The sequence below is a fragment of the Bufo gargarizans genome, chromosome 1, assembly GCF_014858855.1.
Source record: "Bufo gargarizans isolate SCDJY-AF-19 chromosome 1, ASM1485885v1, whole genome shotgun sequence".
NCBI classification, from domain to species: Eukaryota; Metazoa; Chordata; class Amphibia; order Anura; family Bufonidae; genus Bufo; species Bufo gargarizans.
The window spans coordinates 13,252,459-13,268,435 of record NC_058080.1 but is presented as its reverse complement, the minus strand read 5'-3'; the positions used below and the strand labels follow the sequence as shown (position 1 = coordinate 13,268,435).

Here is a 15,977-nt window from a genome sequence, read left to right as displayed (position 1 = left end):
AAGGCATCTGTCACTGGCCTTGGGGTTAAAACAAGGTTGCATCACTCACAAAACCCAGGCGTTCATGAATTGGGTTTCCATGACTTAGCAACCTTACGTAAGCCTGACATCACAATGCTCAATGCCAGGTGTTAGTAGCAATGGGGTAAAGCGAGCACTACAGGACCTCGAACAATTGGAGATGTGCTGTCTGAAGGCCACAATGGAAGGGAGTACTAACTTTCCACGGTAGTTCATGGTTTGGAATATGATATTTAACATGTACATACTTTTTGCAGTATTAATAATATAAATCGGCACAATTTCTAGATATCGATCAAATGTGTTGCCGTAAATGTCTATGGATGACATATATTCCACTTGTCTCCATCCCCCTCCTCATATTATGAAGCTGCTCCATGTCACAGGAAGCCCTCTCCTCACTTTCATCAACATATGAGTGAAAAGGTCACTGCCCCACCACCTAATGATCAGCACACTGCACTTCAAAAACTGTTTCCCTGCTTCTTCAACCGTGTATTTGCTTGTGACCAATTCATATATCACGGCAACCATAGCTCCTATATTGTGAAAAGACAAGGTAACGTGGTTCTATAGGCATTAGATGACTTGAACTTTACCTCACAAGTATAATGAATGCCCCCCACCACCCCCATTTTTTCCACTTGAACGAATGTCTTGTGTTTCTTAGTTCAGCAAGTGTATGGGGCGATCACATATGGAACACCTCACTTAGCAATGCGGTGAGAGTGCTTACAGACCAGTTAACAATGGTAGGAAAAATTTGTACCAACAACCCCCAATAGCGATGTCATAGAGCTGCCTCTGTACAAATTTTGTCACTGTGAGAAAATACATACACACCACTAGACACATTTGGCTCAATAGTCTCTTAAAATTTGACTTGCAAGACCAGTAAGTAGGTGTGTGGGCAGAGAAAGAAAACACAGTGGACTTGACTTTGATACCTTCACATGGGTAATAATCTTAGGAACTTGGCTTTTTGCTGGAGATACTGTCTTTTCTTTCCAGTCGGGTATAAGGCTCGAAGGCTGAGCTTCCTAGTCCATAACCAGTGGGTATTTCATGTAGGCCTCCCAATAGAGGACCAGGGAAACAAAGAGGAGCTGGTAGCCTTGGAGAAGTGGAGGAACCTAAGGATGGAACTTGGAGAGTGAAGGCACCAGCTCCGGGTGGGGTACTGCTTATACTGGGTGATGTATTTCCCGATGTTCCCAGGCTCGACCCATTTACAGGATTTTGACCGGTAGAAAGCAGGTTGGGTGGAGCTGGAACCGATAATAGTCTACCTTGTTCCAACAATCGTAATATATTACATGTAGCGAATGACTCGGAGGTTGACGAGGAACGTTTTTCAGAGTCCCTGCTCTGGTCCTTTTTCTGTTTGGTCCTCCGATTCTGGAACCAGACTTTGACCTGAAATAGAGAGATATAGAGATTGAAATTCATTTATTGAATTATATGGAACAAATATATGTACAGAGGTGGCATCAGATTTACTAGGATGGTGGGTCATGGTGATTGGGTCTTGTGCCATGTGATCATTCACTAAGTGCCACCACAGAGGCAATACTAGATAGATGTTACAGCCCCACTGGGTCTTGGCTATAGTGGGTGAACATGAGGGGCAGTAATACATGTTACAAATTTCAGAGAAAGCTATAATTTTTAGCCAGAAGTCAAACAAAGGGGCGACTTTACCCTTTGAAACCACCTCCCACCATATTTCATTGGTAGTGTCCTGTTTTTTCACATACCGTATTTTTCAGACTAAAAGACACATTTTTCTCCGCCAAAAGGTGAGGCAAAAATGGCAGTGCGGCTTATAGTCCGCCATTATTTTAGTGGTCATCAGTATGTAGGAGCTGCGGGGAGTGGTGAGGGAAGCTCTGCGCCGACTGTACTCCCACTCCCTGGTCCTCCGGGTTCTGCTGGCGTACAGTGTCAAGACGTAGTGCACATAGGCATGCACTATGACCTGGCACTGTGTGACGTCTGGTCACAGTGCAGCACAGGCAGGAAGAAGTCCTCGCTTGTTCTGGATGGTGCTGCCACCCTGGATCCTGGATTTTCAGGGTGGCAGCACCGTCCACAACAAGCAAGGTAAGTTTTTTTTTTTTTGTCTGATCTGAGGCTGATGGGGGTCCGATCCCAGGCTCATGAGGGTATAATATAAGGCTGATTGGGGTCTGATCTGAGGCTGATGGGGGGTCTCATCGGAAGCTTATTGGGTTCTGATCTGAGGCTTATAGGGCTATGATCTGAGGCTCAGTGAGGTCTGATCTGAGGCTCATTGGGGTCTGATCTGAGGCTTATGGGGGTCTGATCTGAGGCTCATTGGGGTCTGATTTGAGGCTTATGGGGGTCTGATGTGAGGCTGATATGGGTCTGATCTGAGGATGATTGGGGTCCGATCTGAGGATAATGGGGGTCTGACATATTTGCTGTACCAGGCTTATGTCATCAGACCTCCCTGTTGGGACAAGGTGTATTGTCCTCCCTAACTTCTTGCACCATCTTCTCATTTGTCCAATTTGCGTGCCATGAAGAGGCAGTCTCATGTATCTAGTACAGACAATTATATTTACTGATCATCACCAGACAAAAGGCAACCTTAAAGGGAAAAAATCCATTCATGGTGTACCTTTAGGATTGGCGGGACCCCCACCAATCAGAACAAAGGGGCTAGGGCCACAGCACTCTATTAATGGCCACAGCCAGTTCATTGTTTATGCGGACCTTCTTACATTCGGCTCTACCTGGTACTTCAGCTTCAGGACCCCTTTTGTTCTGCTGATAGGTTGGTGTCAGAGATATCGTCCTGGACTGATATAGTGTTTGGCTAGATAGAAATCTTTTTATTTATAAAAATCAGCAGTGTCAACACAAGTAAAACCGGAGTGAGTTACTCCACACATAAAATAGTCTCACAGGGTCTAAGGGGTGAGATTAGGAGATGTTTTCCTGTCTGAAGAGATCCATGGATGATGCAATGTAGAGTGAACCAGCCCATTTATCACATCAAGCTCTACAAAAGTTCCTCCTTAAAGGGATGGCATCACCTATGTCCTGTAAAGGGATCACCTTATAGATTTCTTCGTATTGAGTAAAATTAGAGGTCTATCACTTCCAGCAAATGCTCCATTCCAGAGTTTCAAAGATAAAGAGCTGAGTTCAGCCAACGCTGGGGGCGCTGTTTCATTGTTGTCTAAGGTAGGTGTTTGTGGTAAAAGGTGGTACTGCAAGTAATCATTTTATTAAAATGAGCAAACTATTGTAATCGAAGGGGTTGTTCAGCTTGAACGATCCCTTGTTGTACTGTAGGACACCAACCCAGGAGCCTGGAGGGTGAGACCTGTGCCCTGAGTGACTCAGATGGTGCCAACAAGCCTCTCTGACCTGGGCAGACAGAATGTTTGCCTTGCTCTATGGAAATAGTAAATCAAGTCATTATGACCCGTCGCAAAGTGCCATCCCCAGTAGTAAGGGTTTTGGTGGATGTAGCTGGCACAAACATAATAAAATGGTGGTCCTACATTGTGTACCCACCCCTATTACATAAATTAACCATGATATGACTTGAAAAAGAAGATTATTAAAAAAGTGGACAATCCCTTTAAGGGACTTCTCATTTAACCCTTTCAGTAGCTGTCAGCAGACAGCAGGTGAGATTCTAGAGGCTACAATGTATCCCTCACGTATCACACTTCCGTCCAGGCTTTTTACATCGGGAACAGGACTCCACCTCTGAGTATAATTTCTCAGATTTCCGCAGAGACGGCATGAATTCCCATATTAAGTGCATTGCGCTGGGTCTTTCAGGCGGCGGTTATTAGCCCGTCTGCCGTGGACAGCCATTCATCTCTCACTTTATGAGCTCCCAGCAGGCCAGCTTCCATTCTGGAAAAGCCTCGGCACAAATGGAACTTATTCAGTGAGGAGAAAGTCTCACCCTTGTAGTCGTCATTCACGGCTCCGGTCTGAAAAGGAATGGGAGCGGGGAGGGAGTGGCGGACAATAGGCTCGGCCACATTTACAGGAGACGTGGCGGTACAATGCATGCAGATGGAACCACTCCATGGATGGGGGCTAGCGCCAAACTCAACTATTTAAAGAAAACCAGTAAAAATCCTATAAAATAATTATTTTCGTGAAATCAGATCGTTCAGGTGATCAGACTAGAAGCTTCTCGACTGAAACTATATCATGAAGGAACCCCATGGACGATGGCTGTAAAATAGGGCAGGTACCTTTAAGAGGAGAATACAATGTGGCCTTGGATCTGGTATTGACATGGTATCCTGTAATAGTAACAGCATGTGGAATGATATACGGTATAATAGTAACATCATGTGGAATGATTTACGGTATAATAGTAACATCATGTGGAATGATTTACGGTATAATAGTAACATCATGTGGAATGATATACGGTATAATAGTAACATCAAGTGGATTGGTATACGGTATAATAGTAACATCAAGTGGAATGGTATACGGTATAATAGTAACATCACTTTGAATGATATACGGTCTAATAGTAACATCAAGTGGCATGGTATACGGCATAATAGTAACATCACATGGAATGGTATACGGTATAATAGTAACATCACGTGGAATGATATACGGTATAATAGTAACATCACGTGGAATGATATACGGTATAATAGTGACATGCCATACAAGCCCCTATACATTATATTCTATGCTCCATCTAAGTATGTTAGCCGTCAGCTCCTCCCCCATACACACGCACACTCGTTTGGTTGTCAGCTCCTCCCCCATACACACGCACACTCAGTTTGGTTGTCAGCTCCTCCCCCATACACACGCACACTCAGTTTGGTTGTCAGCTCCTCCCCTATACACACGCACACTCAGTTTGGTTGTCAGTTCCTCCCCCATACACATGCACACTCGTTTGGTTGTCAGCTCCTCCCCATACACACGCACACTCGTTTAGTCGTCAGCTCCTCCCCATACACATGCACACTTGTTTGGTCGTCAGCTCCTCCCCCATACACATGCACACTCGTTTGGTCGTCAGCTCCTCCCCATACACACACACACTCGTTTGGTCGTCAGCTCCTCCCCCATACACATGCACACTCGTTTGTTCGTCAGCTCCTCCCCCATACACATGCACACTCGTTTGGTCGTTAGCCCCTCCCCCATACACATGCACACTCGTTTGTTCGTCAGCTCCTCCCCCATACACATGCACACTCGTTTGGTCGTTAGCTCCTCCCCCATACACATGCACACTCAGTTTGGTTGTCAGCTCCTCCCCCATACACACGCACACTCGTTTGGTTGTCAGCTCCTCCCCCATACACACGCACACTCGTTTGGTCGTCAGCTCCTTCCCCATACACATGCACACTCGTTTGGTTTTCAGCTCCTCCCCCATACACATGCACACTTGTTTGGTTGTCAGCTCCTCCCCCATACACATGCACACTTGTTTGGTTGTCAGCTCCTCCCCCATACACATGCATACTCAGTTTGGTTGTCAGCTCCTCCCCCATACACATGTACACTTGTTTGGTCGTCAGCTCCTCCCCCATACACACGCACACTCAGGTTGGTTGTCAGCTCCTCCCCCATACACACGCACACTCGTTTGGTCGTCAGCTCCTCCCCCATACACATGCACACTCAGTTTGGTTGTCAGCTCCTCCCCCATACACACGCACACTCGTTTGGTCGTCAGCTCCTCCCCCATACACACGCACACTCGTTTGGTCGTCAGCTCCTCCCCCATACACATGCACACTTGTTTGGTCGTCAGCTCCTCCCCTATTCACATGCACACTCAGTTTGGCTGACCATGTGATTTCAGTGGAGAAAGGGGAGTGAGATGCTTCCAGAAAACTCTGGCTTCTTTCCCCGAGACCAAAGGATTGGACATGCTGAATTCAACATGCCCAACCTTTTACTCCCAGGCCAAACGAACGTTGGCCGAACATTTCACATATATTAGATTTGGGTTATCCTTTATATAAACCCAGAGTGGTTTTTATTAGGTGGAGTTACCCTTTAAGACTAGAACAGTACGGCAGCAGGAGAATTGATTTCTGCAGATGGAGCCGCGTCGCCTCGTTTTATGACTGAGCCCAATTTAAGACTCAATATCTGGAACAATGGTCGCGGCTTCGAGGAGCGGAGTTGCTATTTGACTGTGCAGCGCCAGCAGTTATAACAAATCAATAGCAACGTACGACACTGTATTGTCTGCGCTGTGTGATTTTTACAACAAAATGGACCATTATCTCCCTCTGACCGGAGAAGCAGAAGCTCGGCATGGCTCCTTAATCAGCCGAAGCAATAAAGAGCTGCATTTTCAAATCCATTTCCAAAACCACCTCTGCACTGCCCCATGTGAACGCGTCCTACGTCAATTATGTAAATGGATCAAACCGTAATATGTGCCCTAATGCAAATACGTCCTAGCAATAAGCAGATCGAGTTTAGTAGGTAATGAGCTAAAAGCGCCATCCTCATCATTGTCTGCCATACTAGGGCTTAAAACATCGAACAAAGAGGTTCTGCAGGAGGTAGGGCTATGCCATACTATAGGAAATATAGGCTATTTTTGGAAGTCCCATAGCAGTATGGAGAGGACTCCTCGCATGCACAGCCGGCCACCCCTCTCTTATCTGAGCCTGGGTTTGGCTATTTTCAGAAGTCCCATTGCAGAGAATAGAGAAATCTCTTATTTCATTCCGAGCCCTTGTTCTTGAGATAGTAGGACCTGCACCTATCGGGAATTTATGACATATCTGTTACTTTGGCGACCGATGTCTGCTGCTGTCCTGCTGTCCAGGGCGGGCACAAGCGTCATTCCACTCAACCTGTGTGTATTGGGACTAGTGCTCAGTAAACCTCAGCACTGCTAGGGTTAATCCTTCCTTCTTGCTCTCTGTCCAGCTGCTGACTAAGGTGATGATTGGCCTTCCTATTTAGCTGAGCTGGATGTCGCACCTGCTTGCCTGAACTTTAGGGTTTGCTAGCAGCTAATAACCAGCGAAGGTGTGATCTCGTCAGACTGCCCATGTACAGCACTTTATCGGACTACCAATTCTGCTCCTTGACGCCTACACCGACCTTGGAATTGATATCTCGATTACACACGTACTCAGCCGGCCCTACCTGGAATATGCACATAGTAAGCCTGCTCTGACCAAGGACTGCATTCAGACTACGTCTTTTGCCTGATCCCTTGGTGCTTCACACCGGTGTCTCTGACCCCCGTGGGTCAGCAGCCAACTGCACCAGGACTTCTACAGGAGGTAGCAGCCTGGTTGATTTCCTGCAGCGATGTCCATATTTCTGTACAGGAGTTAAAGGGTAAATACTGCCAGGAGAGCACCCTTTGGTTTAGACCAAAGCCAAACTAGTTAGTCGGCACAGTGGGTCCACAACCATTGTCCGTTACAATATCCTATTCATATGCCATAATGTAAGGACTGAAGTACCCCTTTAAGATATTGTAACAATGGGCAATTAGAGTTTTGAACCCACTAGGTCTCTAATAGATTTGATTTAGGGCTAAAACAGGGAGCAGAGTCTAAGGGATTGGGTGTTCCTAAAACTTCACAATGGGGGATAGACTTTCCCCCTAGAAACCCAGGACGTTTCCCCAGGGTGGTCTAGTAGAAAAAAAAACTCACAGATGGAGCTCAAGTTGAGGCAGAAAGAGGTTGGTCAAAAGAGGAGATCAGGCACGGGGCAGGAGGGGCAGCAGACAACTAGAAGAGGTGGTGAGAGAAGAGACAAACCTTGGGAGAGTAGAAACCTAATGGACCTGTCCAAGTGTACTGTGGGGAAAATCCTAACAGAGCCTACGACCCGTGGTCATTGGCCAGAGTCAGGGCACTTAGCACGCACCTGCCCCTTACATTAGCGCGAGACAAAAAACTGCAGTAGAGAAGAATCTGTTGCGGATTAGCCGTAACATTTGCATCCAAATTATTCGCAAAATCTGCAGGCTTTACAAAAATGTATGGCTGACTAGGCATCCATACTTGGCAGTCTTGGGGCCCATTTCTAGGCCCCCAGATCCCATCCTCGGCACCCCACAATCGCATTGTGGATGGACGGTGTTGCGAGTCAGGGATCTCCCTCTCGCTCAGAGGTAAAACTAAAGGGATCAGTGTTACTTCCAATCCGGGCAGTGAGAGCCAGGAGAATACAGCTTGGCGTCTGCTAGCGATGGTGCAGACTCAGGAGCTATGCTAAGGGTTTACCTGCTAAATGGAACGGTTAACAACCACCTGCACCATCCAAAACCAAAAGTTCATTAGTGTGCATTGTCCACCAGAGATCCGCCAGTTGGCCCAGGCTCTGATACAATAATAGACACGAATGGCCCAGCAGAAAACAAATCCATTTAATGGTGACTTTAGATGATTTAGTACAACACCCACCATACTTTACTTCTGTGTATAATTATATAAAGAAAGATGGACTTCCACGTCCACCTTCCCTGTGTAGATGAAGAGTCATCCTCAGAATCAGGATCCAAGGGGCGTCAGTTTAACACAGGTTTAGGTCATTCTAGAGATCCTTGTAGGAAGTGATTGACAATGCTCCAAATCAACACCTGATGGTGGAATTGTTATAGCTGTCCCAGACCTCATGCCTTATGGTAGGACTTGTTCACGATTAGTTACTGTTCTGTCCAAAATTTGTTTCTTCTTCACAGTCGGAAAAATTCCCAGGAACACATCAAACATATCCGTAGGCACCCATGCACCCAGCGTATGCATATACTGGACTGGTATAACATTTTTTAATTGTTGTCTGCTGCACTATACAATATAGAAGGACATAGGAAAAACCTTTAGTGCATGTCTATACAGTGGTGGAGGTTGGAGGCTTCCATTACAGGAATACACTCGGGAATACTCCTATCATCCTGAAGGAAAGCATAAAACAAGATGGTCTTCACATTGGATATAGCACGAGTAGATATTACAACATAGAGGTATGAAAGTTGAGGAGGACAGCTCTCTCTCCAGACCCCTCCATAAACACACAAGCTCAGACAGATGACCGTGCATGTGTCCTGCATGGACAGGGATAAAGATCTCTGGCAGTGGCTTATCTCCCAGAGAACAAAAGGATCGGGCAATTGAAATCCAACAGCCTGATCCCTAACTTTCCTGACAACTGCTGTTGGGGAAGAGTGGAAAGGACCCTATATACATTAGGTGGTCAGTTGGTCCCAATGGTATCAGCAGTTTCAGCCAAAATATATTTAATGAGTTTGGCCAGCTAAAAAAGATGTTGAGGTATGGGGAAATGGAAAATATAATCTCCAAGTCATTTTATAGAATTTCTACCCTATCGTCCAACCTAAGATAATCCAGTAGGATGTGGAATTCTTCTCTTTTGGTCTCTGTTGACTTTCCTCTCTGGCAAATTCATTACTAACCCAATCTCCTATTGATCAGAAAACCATTATCATTTTAATACTCTTGATGACTTACTGTGGAGTTGGCCAAGATGTTGACGACAGTCTACACGCCACCAACGCTTAGCAAGGGACATGCGTGAAGCTCATCACTATTTCCATAAAGGAACATCAGTTTGGGGGTCAAACATAAGAGTTCTAGGACATTGTGGCTAAAGGGAAGTGTTTCTGAATATACATAGAATTACCCTACATGGTGAAATTACTCACTACTACCTATGAGACTGTGAGATGTCACCTTTTCACCAAGGCCATGGCACAACAAGCATCCTCCATAGACAATCTACCTATTAGAAGTGCTTGACATTTCCCACAGTGAAATTCTCAGCTGATACATCACACTGGGCCAAAATATCAAACTGCATGTGGACAAATTTGGTGTAGAACAGCAGATGGTGGGGTGCGGGCAGTCTTACACTCAATGATCCGATATTGATGGACTATCCTAAGGAGAAATCATCAATATCAAAGTCCCAGGAAATCCCTTTAACTACCTCTCACGAACACACCAATATTTCCAGGAGGTCATATACGTCAATGGACAATATCTTTAGGGGGTGATATATGTCAATTGACAATATGTTTAGGAGGTTATATACATCAGTGGAAATATTTTCATGTTTCATATACAACATAATTAATTAGTTCTGCTAAAAGCGGACAATCAAGAACAACACAGTTAAGGTGCCCATATACAGTACATTCAATAGCCGCCAGACGAACACTTTGTTCAACTGAATTCTATTTCTCACACATGCATGTCCAGCTTGGGCAAGTCTGTATGTGTTTTTAGTGGGATGAGAGAAGAAAGCCGCTGCCAGACACCACAAGAACAAAAGGATCGGCTGTTCAGGCATTGAATTTCATCCCACCGGTTGGGGCACAGTTGGGAGCTCCCCATTGTCAACCGATGCAGATAATAAAGGGGGGTTGAGCTACCTTTAGTGTAGAGTTATATTAGAATACAATAATATTCAAAAAGAAGGCTTCTGGTCAAGGGTTGTTGGTCAAAATTGTTATTAGTTCTAAGGAACTATGTAGTCTATCTAGTACTTCACAGGGGTGATCACCTCATTCGGCTTATCCGAAGACTCGTTTTGCTAGTAAAGGGTATTCTTTTTAAAGGTCTCTCCCTACTGCATTTATGTTCAAGGACAACAGTCTTGGTCAAGTTATGGTACATCCAAACCATAGATATGACTAAAGATAAAGAATTGTCTAGTTGATAGTTAACAGTTTCGAAGGAAGATCATCTACCAACACTTGTGGACAACAGTCTACTGTTCAATTCAACATTGTCGAAAGAGGATAATTATTTTGAAGGTCATTGTTAACTGTACACTGCAAAAACATTCAAGACTGTCTTGATAAAGAACACCCTGTGTCTCCCCCGGGTGACATTTAAGCAATGTACTATGGCTGTCCAATTCCAGCCATTTCATGGCTATTATTCAGAACGTCTGAATAATTGTTTCCAATTTTCCCGTAAACCTTGGGTATTAAATGTCGTTTCACACAAACAGAACTCATTTTAAGTGCACCCAGTGTTTTTTTCCCCTAGGTTTCATAAAGACAATTGATACCGGTACATAGGCTTCTTTTTCCAGTTTGTCTTTTGAGATAATGAGGTTTATATCTAAATGTAGTTTTCGCAGTAACTATGCCTAGGAAATATAAATTAAAATACACGTAGTGGGTCTGCAAGAGCCAGCGTGTAAAAGAATAAGTGGCTGAGCAAAATCATTCATTATATTAAAAAAAAATGCTGTTATTGTTAAGTGAATGTGACAGACACAAAAGGCAGCACAAGTGCCTGCTGGGAAATCCCTTGCCCTAAGCCCACTCTGTTGTTTAAGTAAATCATTTTCTGTGCGGCTTAAGAAAAGGACAATTACAGTTTTCATTTTTGCTTTTTACACTCAGAGATTGTGGAGCGCAGACCGTGCTTAGGACTAAAGTGCAGAGCTCGGCCCGACACTGCGTTATTAAACACAGGCAAGTAGCGGAGAGCGGGCAGACGTAAAAATCCAAAAACAAACAAAAGTCACTTCATTGGGTTTAATATTTGGGTGCTGAAGCTATCATCAGAACGGGGGGATAGATTGTACCTTACGATCTACTTCATTCAAAAACATGACATCATTGCCAATCGACGGAAGCAGTTTTATGATCTACAAATCTGTGTATTGCACAAGAAAGGATTGAGGTTAATATGTACTAATATTTACTCACTGATACTGACCTAAAAATGCCGCACTAAGAAGGAATTGTTGGAATGAAACGTTCTATGTGTGAATGTAATGATGAAATATATAAGTGATTATAATTAGGGATGAGCTAATAGTATTAGAATGTATTGGCTCCGATGAGCCAAAGTTATTGCTTCGCGAAGTCTTGCGAAACTTCGCGCAATAACTTCATAAATAAATTTGTACTGTAAAAAAACATTTCACGAACTCGGAAAATGTTTTTTTACAATGCAAATTACTTCAGGAAGTTATTGTGCGAAGTCTCGCAAGACTTCACGAAGCAATAACTTCGGCTCATAGGAACTTCGCTCATCCCTAATTATAATATTAGAGAGAAAAGATTAGTTTATTGGGAAAACTGTACAATTGAAGGGAGGCTCTAGGACCCTGTTGGGCGATTCTAGCCTGGATACAAATTGAGATCGAGCCTCTAGCCTGGATGCAAGATGAGATACGGCCTCTAACCTGGAGACAAGATGAGATACGGCCTCTAGCCTGGAGACAAGATGAGATACAACCTCTAGCCTGGATACAAGATGAGATACAGCCTCTAGCCTGGATACAAGATGAGATACGGCCTCTAGCCTGGATACAAGATGATATACGACCTCTAGCCTGGATGCAAGATAACATACGGCCTCTAGCCTGAATGCAGGATGAGATACGACCTCTACCCTGGATACAAGATGAGATACGCCCTCTAGCCTGGATACAAGATGAGATACGGCCTCTAGCCTGGATACAAGATGAGATACGGCCTCTAGCCTGAATACAAGATGAGATACGGCCTCTAGTCTGGATACAAGATGAGATACGACCTCTAGCTTGGATACAAGATGAGATACGACCTCTATCCTGGATGCAAGATGAGATACAGCCTCTAGCCTGGATACAAGATGAGATACGCCCTCTAGCCTGGATGCAAGATGAGACGCCCTCTAGCCTGGATACAAGATGAGATACGGCCTCTAGCCTGGATACAAGATGAGATACAGCCTCTAGCCTGGATACAAGATGAGATACGACCTCTAGCCTGGATACAAGATGAGATACAGCCTCTAGCCTGGATACAAGATGAGATACGACCTCTAGCCTGGATACAAGATGAGATACGACCTCTATCCTGGATGCAAGATGAGATACAGCCTCTAGCCTGGATACAAGATGAGATATGGCCTCTAGCCTGGATACAAGATGAGATACGGCCTATAGCCTGGATGCAAGATGAGCTATGGCCTCTAGCCTGCATGCAAGATGAGATACAACCTCTAGCCTGGATACAAGATGAAATCCGGCCTCCAACCTGGTTACAGGATGAGATCAGGCATCTAGCCTGGATACAAGATGAGATACGGCCTCTATCCTGGATACAAGATGAGGTATGGCCTCTATCCTGGATACAAGATGAGATACAGCCTCTAGCCTGAATAAAAGATGAGATACAGCCTCTAGCCTGGATATAAGGCTCTAGGCCTTTGTGGCCCATGGCAAAGTGTCATGCCTTCTTTTTTCCTCCCTGTTGAATTAGTCATGCCCGAAGGGTAAGACTGCGTGTATACAAGACTATACATCATCATCATCATATAAGATGAGATACGGTCTCTAGCCTGGATACAAGATGATATATGGCCTCTAGCCTGGATACAGGATGAGATACAACCTCTAGCCTGGATACAAGATGAAATCCGGCCTCCAACCTGGTTACAGGATGAGATCAGGCATCTAGCCTGGATACAAGATGAGATACGGTCTCTATCCTGGATACAAGATGAGGTATGGCCTCTATCCTGGATACAAGATGAGATACAGCCTCTAGCCTGAATAAAAGATGAGATACAGCCTCTAGCCTGGATATAAGGCTCTAGGCCTTTGTGGCCCATGGCAAAGTGTCATGCCTTCTTTTTTCCTCCCTGTTGAATTAGTCATGCCCGAAGGGTAAGACTGTGTGTATACAAGACTATACATCATCATCATCATATAAGATGAGATACGGTCTCTAGCCTGGATACAAGATGATATATGGCCTCTAGCCTGGATACAGGATGAGATACAACCTCTAGCCTGGATACAAGATGAGATATGGCCTCTAGCCTGGATAGAAGATGAGATATGACCTGTAGCCTGGATACAAGATGAGATCCAGCCTCTAGCCTGGATACAAGATGAGATACGGCCTGTAGCCTGGAAACAAGGTGAGATACGGCCTCTAGTCTTTATACCAGATGAGATACAGGCTCTAGTCTGGATACATGGTGAGATCCTGCCTCTAGCCTGGATACAAGATGAGATACAGCCTCTAGTCTGGATACACAATAAAATACTGTCTCTAGCCTGCGTACAAGATAAAATCCGGCCTCTAGCCTGGATACGAGATGAGATCTGGCCTCTAGCCTGGATACAAGATGAGAGCCGGCCTCTAGACTGTATAAAAGATGAGATACAGCCTCTAGCCTGGATGCAAGATGAGATCCGGCCTCTGGCCTGGATATAAGATGAGATTCAACCTCTAGCCCGGAAAATGGGTGAGATACGGCTGGGCATGGATTCATACAGGTTCTGTATGGTATCCTATAGCACATTTGTCCACAGATGCTATAGCTGTGCCTGAGGTTGGTGAAGCTGGTGTTCCAGCTGGTCCTATAAATTCTTGATTGGTGATGAATCTGGTGATCGCAGCCAAGGAAACATTGTAACCTGGAGGAGATATTCCTGGGAAACCCTTGCTGTGTGTGGGCGAGCGTTATGGGAGCCCTCCCATGAGAGGAACACATGTGGCGGCAGGATGTCCTGCACATATCACTGAACTATTAGTGTCTCTCATATCATTACTAGGGATGACCGACTGTCGTATGCCATGGCTCATCATATCATCACACAGTTAGGGCCCTGTGTCACTTCACCGCAGAGGCAGGATTGAAGCTCTCACAACGAGACTTATGTACTCGAACCCGACCTTCAACGGATCCCAAACAGAACCTGGATTCATTGTTAAAGATTATATGGTTCCAATACATAGCAGTCTGGATCTCTTATTAATAACACCGCTGCAAATGAAGAAGACAATGGCTGGCTTTTAATAGCAGGACACATAATGGGCACCGCAACAGCAAATTTATTTCTGCTAAGTGCCTGGAAATGGTCCAGACAGGGACGGGGGAGTGTAATGAATGGGCCACCTGTGTCTGGATAGTAGGCCACTGTGGGAGCTGTTTGTGCTTGTTGGCAGATCAAACAGTCCTCTATACTGGTCGTCTGCCTGGGCCACCCATAGCCTGTTTTGGCTTTGTGCGTGCCCTCAGGAAACCACTGCTCCTAATATCTACTAACAGCTAGGTCAAAAAGGCCTAGATGGCAGGCAATTTGTCGAACCAACCATCCTGGTTCTCTCAATCCAAGGATGCACATCCTCTCAAAGTCTGTCAACTGGGCAAAATGTCTTTGTGTGCACTGTGGAGACTAGGGGTGGATTGGCCATAGACCTTACAGGGAAATTTTGCGGTTGGCCGATGCCCAAGGGGCCGCCTGAGCCCTCTTCATGGCCAGACAGTGGAAGTTTTTCAGGATATATTTGGTGCTGCTGTAGCAGTATTTTGTGATGTACTGTGGTATTTGGCTCTGTTGTGGTGGTATAATATGCCACAATATGGTATTGCTGGCCCTGCCTTCCATCTATTTGGACCCGACTAGGCCACTTTAAGTATCCAATCTGCCCCTGGTGGAGACATGTATAGTAGTCAACGATATTTCACCAAGAGGTACGCTACACAAAAGTGACCTCTGAAAGCCATTTTTTAGGGCAATGGAGGAAGGACTTTTATGCCCTTTTGTGGCAAGTAGTGTTGATCGAGCATGCTCGGCCGAACAGGATTTCCACCACCACCTACATTAGTGGCTGCAACCCACCCTTCTCTTCCTCCGCCTCCTCCTCCACTTCCACCTCTGAATTATCATCTTGCAGCACCAGACAGCCATCAGCCGGTAGCTGGAAGAAGTGTAGCACTGCAGGGGGGGAAGCAGCAACAGGCCGTGCTGAAGCTTTTATGCTTAGGTGACAAACAGCACACCGCCGCAGAGCTGTGGCAGAGGATAAGTGACCAGACTGAGCTGTGGCTCTCCCCACTCAACCTAGAACCAGGCATGGTTGTGTGTGATAATGGCCGTAACTTGGTGGCGGCTTTGGAGCTTGGCAAGCTCACACACATCCCATGCCTAGCCCACATATTCAA

General features: G+C 45.3%; 1 protein-coding gene across 1 annotated transcript in view; it reads right to left on the bottom strand.

The window, feature by feature from the left end:
• Positions 1-987: 987 nt before the first annotated feature.
• VAX2 (ventral anterior homeobox 2) overlaps positions 988-15,977 on the bottom strand; it is a 79,279-nt gene continuing 64,289 nt past the window's right edge. Inside the window, exon 3 of the mRNA XM_044300340.1 lies at positions 988-1,437. Coding sequence (XP_044156275.1) covers positions 988-1,437 — 450 coding nt within the window. The remainder of the gene's footprint in view (positions 1,438-15,977) is intronic.